The sequence below is a fragment of the Corvus brachyrhynchos genome, unplaced genomic scaffold, assembly GCF_000691975.1.
Source record: "Corvus brachyrhynchos isolate BGI_N302 unplaced genomic scaffold, ASM69197v1 scaffold317, whole genome shotgun sequence".
In the NCBI taxonomy this organism is placed as follows: Eukaryota; Metazoa; Chordata; class Aves; order Passeriformes; family Corvidae; genus Corvus; species Corvus brachyrhynchos.
The window spans coordinates 1643476-1647761 of NW_008239295.1; the positions used below are offsets into that span (position 1 = coordinate 1643476).

The 4286-nt window shown below is 42.1% G+C and overlaps 1 protein-coding gene across 1 annotated transcript in view; it reads left to right on the plus strand.

Annotated features, from left to right (window-relative positions):
* Positions 1-263: 263 nt before the first annotated feature.
* The window catches only part of SULT4A1 (sulfotransferase family 4A member 1), a 12553-nt gene continuing 8530 nt past the window's right edge, over positions 264-4286 (plus strand). The window contains exons 1-4 of the mRNA XM_017740580.1: positions 264-323; positions 2188-2367; positions 3761-3841; positions 3947-4073. Coding sequence (XP_017596069.1) covers positions 264-323; positions 2188-2367; positions 3761-3841; positions 3947-4073 — 448 coding nt within the window. The remainder of the gene's footprint in view (positions 324-2187; positions 2368-3760; positions 3842-3946; positions 4074-4286) is intronic.

Here is a 4286-nt window from a genome sequence, read left to right on the forward strand (position 1 = left end):
AAGTCAGGCTAATAGTCACCCCAAGACATACAGAGAGTGACAAAAGAGGAAGCTAGCATAGAGTTCATGGGTGAGGGAAATTGGGATCAGTGATCCTGCTGCAGGTGCAGGGAGGAGAAGTTCCAGCATATTGGATAGTCCCAGCATTTGTCTTTCAATGTGTCACTGGTTTTGGTGGAAACACATTTAAATGGAGACCTTTGAGCTTCCAAAACCCCCACTTTGGGTGGGATATATGTCATTTCCCACCTCTGCAGTTCTCCATGGATCTGACGGCAATCAAGCCAAGTCTGGTGCATAGCCACAGGTCTGAGCAGAACCAGGTAAGGCCATGGGGGCTGTGCTCCCTGGCCCTCACTTTTCACTTTTCCAGTGGACTTCGTGGTGATCTGGTGGGGAACGTGCTGCTCTCCTGGAGTGTCAGGGTGGTTCTGTCTCGACCCTGCAGCCCTTCTATATTCAGAGGCACAATAGAGATGGCAGCTTTTTGCCTAGAGAGCAGCTGAGCAATGAAAAAATAGTTTATTGTGTATCCCCCACAGAGTTATTTCTTTTGCTTTCATAGAACAGGGCTGCTGTAATAGCATTTCTTTTGCAGGTGGAATTGGAAATACTGAAATAATTTATGGAGAACCAGGGTGTTTCCTGTCAGAATAAATATTTAATGAGAACAAGGGTTGTGGTCATTCAGAGTCGCAAGAACTGATATAAAAGTACTATATGAATGTTAATTTTAATGCATAAAATATATGCTCAAAATTAAAAATGCAGAGTGAACAGCCTCAGGGGCAAGTGTGTATTAAGTGTGTGACAGCTGTCTCTGTGGGTGATGAGAATGTAAATGTGTCTTCTTTTTTTTTTTCATGGCCCACACCTTTTACATTTACCCACCAGTCAGCAAGGGAACAGAGCAATCTTGAAGTGCTTGCTATCCAAAACAATTCTTGGAGGTGTGTGTTCTTTCACATTGTGTCTGGGCTGTGTTTACTCCAACCATTACTCCAAACTTAACAGTTTCTGTCTCAGATTAAACAATAATCAGATTAATGAAACACTAGGGGGTTTTTTGTGTTGGGACAAAATACAGGATTGGTGCAAAGGTGCCTGTTTGTGTACACAGACCTGTTAGTTAATGTGAATTAACTAGAGACTGTTACAATGACTTGCAACTCACAAATTATTTTCAAGTTCAAATGGTCATGATCTCAGAGTTTGCAGTTCATCTTTCCAAGGACTGGGATGTTGGGACAGGCTTGGCCTTTGTAACCAGTTCTGGAACCATTACTTGTTCCTTTAGACAACACGAGATAGGGAATAAATCCTGGTTTCATTTCCCTTACTGCTCACAACTCTTAAATAATGGGTCTGGATTTTGCAGTTTTTAGGACGTCCCACACCCTTGGGACTTTTCATCTGAACTGTGGGGTCCCTCCCCTGGCTTGCTGGGATCTCTCCCCATTCTGCTCCTCCATCTCACCAAGAGCTTTTCTCTTCATAACCCTCTGTCAAATATCTCTGTATTTGCCTGTTTTGAGAGTTCCCTACCTGCCTGAAGGTAAAGTCACTTTGAAATAGTTTCCCTGTCCAAAGGTCTAATTGAAGTACCTATTAATTTTCCAAAGTGCAGTCATTGGCCATCACATCTAATGGTTGCTTTGTAAATGTCCTCAGAGTGGGGAGAGATAATGCAATTGGGGCCTCTAAAGCCTGTGACTGACTCAGTGTGCATGGGTGTGCTCGGGGCTTTATCCACTCCATAACCTGGATGCATAAACAGACTCTCAAATCATTGCATAACAGGGGCCTTGCCTGCAATTTAGAATAAAGGTCTCTCAGCACAGCCACTAATGCATTTCGAGAACTTGAATGACCTCTGTTCGCGTTGTTTTTTAATTTCTAAAATGGAAATAGTACTGTTTTGCCAAGGTAACATTTATGGGGTAAAACTTTTCGTTAAATGCTTTGCAATTCATGGGTTAAATAATTTGGGGGCAAAGATATTTAAATCGTTATTGAATTTAAAAAATCTCAGGTCTTTTGCATGAAAGATCTGCATGTGTTTAAAACTAAGGGAGCTGACATACTACGTTAAAACAGTAGTTACAGACTTAGCTCACAGCAGACTGCTGAGGACAAAAGTTGCTGTTATTTCTCTGTTTAGGTCTCCCTTCGTATGGTTGTGTTTAGATAAGAGCTGTAATACAATCTGTTCTCTTTCATTGTTTGGTTTCTGCAGGCACAGGCTTGCTGCAGGAAGTGGTATATCTAGTGAGTCAGGGAGCTGATCCAGATGAGATTGGACTAATGAATATAGATGAGCAACTTCCAGTCCTAGAGTACCCTCAGCCCGGTCTGGACATCATCAAGGTACAATTTATTGCAAAGAAAGTCTTCCAGCATTTGGGTATCTTTTTGCTTGTTTCCATGTTTATCACTTCATTTCATCCTGTGTCCCTCTCCTTTTCATCGCCAGACTTGTTCAGAATGTTGCAGTGATTCGGAGTGTTATTGGCTTATTTTAAATTGCTTTTTTTAAGCTTTATTGTATTCTGTTTAGTACATTAAATGTTTCTCCATGTCCTAAATATCTTGGCAGTGGGTTTTCTGAATCAAGGTTCCTGGCCTCTCTTGCTTACGTAAACAGGAGCTGGCCAAATGAGGCAAATTTGCTTTGATTCCTTCCCTGAATTTGTGAAAGAGGAAGTACAAATGTAGATATCCATGGATCTGTGTTCCCACTGCTCCAAATTTACACATCTCAATCTTCAGATCCACAGATCCTGGTTCTCTATAGACTCTGTGGGTGTAGTTTGAGGGGTTTGGAATATCCTGCATGAAATCCCACGCTCTTAAGACTCCCTTGAGGTCCAGCTGCATGGCACATAAGTGTGATCTTGTCCTTGCTGCAACCACTTCTGACAGAGGCACATCTTGGAATTATTAGGCCAGCTGTGCAGGGCCATCCTGTAACAGCTGCAGTGCTGCTTGAACTGAGCAAGCTAAGGCTGGCAGGGATAGAATTAAGCTGTGTGTGGTCAATGACAACTGCAGCCTCAGCCTACTTTAGGCTGAGAGTATTTAGAGGTCAGAGATTGCTCATTTTCGTCTGCGATGCCTAATCCAGCAAGACCTCAGTGCTACCCTGATGCAAAAAAGTGGTGGCAATAGTAAGAGGTTTAGTTTGAGATTACACATTCTTACCTATGCCATGTGCTAGGAGCCTGATTCAGTATGGATTTATTCAGTTTTTAATAGCTGACCATGATTTGTGTCGTAAGACAATTTTGTTTCCAATTACAGAAAAAATATTGTTTGAAGGACGTTCACACACTCAGACAAACCTTTGGGCATAATTCTGAGGGTAAAATTTGGAAAAAGGGGTGGTGTTTTCAGAGCTTCTAATATTTTTTAAGGATTTGTAGTGGAGGCATCACTGCAGATAAAGTTAGTTTGATATTAAAAATCTTCAGCTGTTATATTCTCTTTCTGAGAAGGTCCTACAAATGGAAGTACTTTGAAAACAAAAGGGATAAAAATCCAAAATGATAAAACCCCCAACATATTATCCAACCTTTTGATATTTAAAAACTAGATGTAACTCCCTGACCTGATTTCTACCTGCAAGCTCCTGTCAATTCAGGAAGTGAATTTGTGAATGGAAGTCCCTGTAGTAAAGGGCTTCAAGGGTGATAGTTCAGGACAGCTCAGGATGTGCCTGAAGCAGTGCTCAATAGGAACGATTCCCTCTGCTTTGTTTTAGGAACTGACGTCCCCTCGCCTCATCAAAAGCCACCTGCCCTATCGGTTTTTGCCTTCGGACCTCCACAACGGCAACTCAAAGGTGAAAATGAGCTCGTGTTTGTTCTAACTCTACTGGCAGCAGTTGTGTGAGTGCTTTGGGATGAGGAAAAAAGCTTTCAACAAGATGATTTTCCCCCCATCACAGGTAATATACATGGCTCGCAACCCCAAAGACCTGGTGGTGTCTTATTACCAGTTTCACCGCTCCCTAAGGACCATGAGCTACAGAGGAACGTTTCAGGAGTTCTGCAGAAGGTTTATGAATGACAAGTGTAAGGAGCTGTTCTCTCTGCACACATTTATTTTCATCTCTGCATTCCTTCTGCAAGTACAGAAGTGAACTGGATAAAGGTGCATTTGTTTTGCATATACAGCAAGGAGGTTGCTGCAGATAGTGCTGCGGGGATTTAGATTTGTCCATGCAAACTATGAGCCATGCTTTTTGTAAATATTTGCCTTACAGTATTTGAGCCCATGGGTTCAGC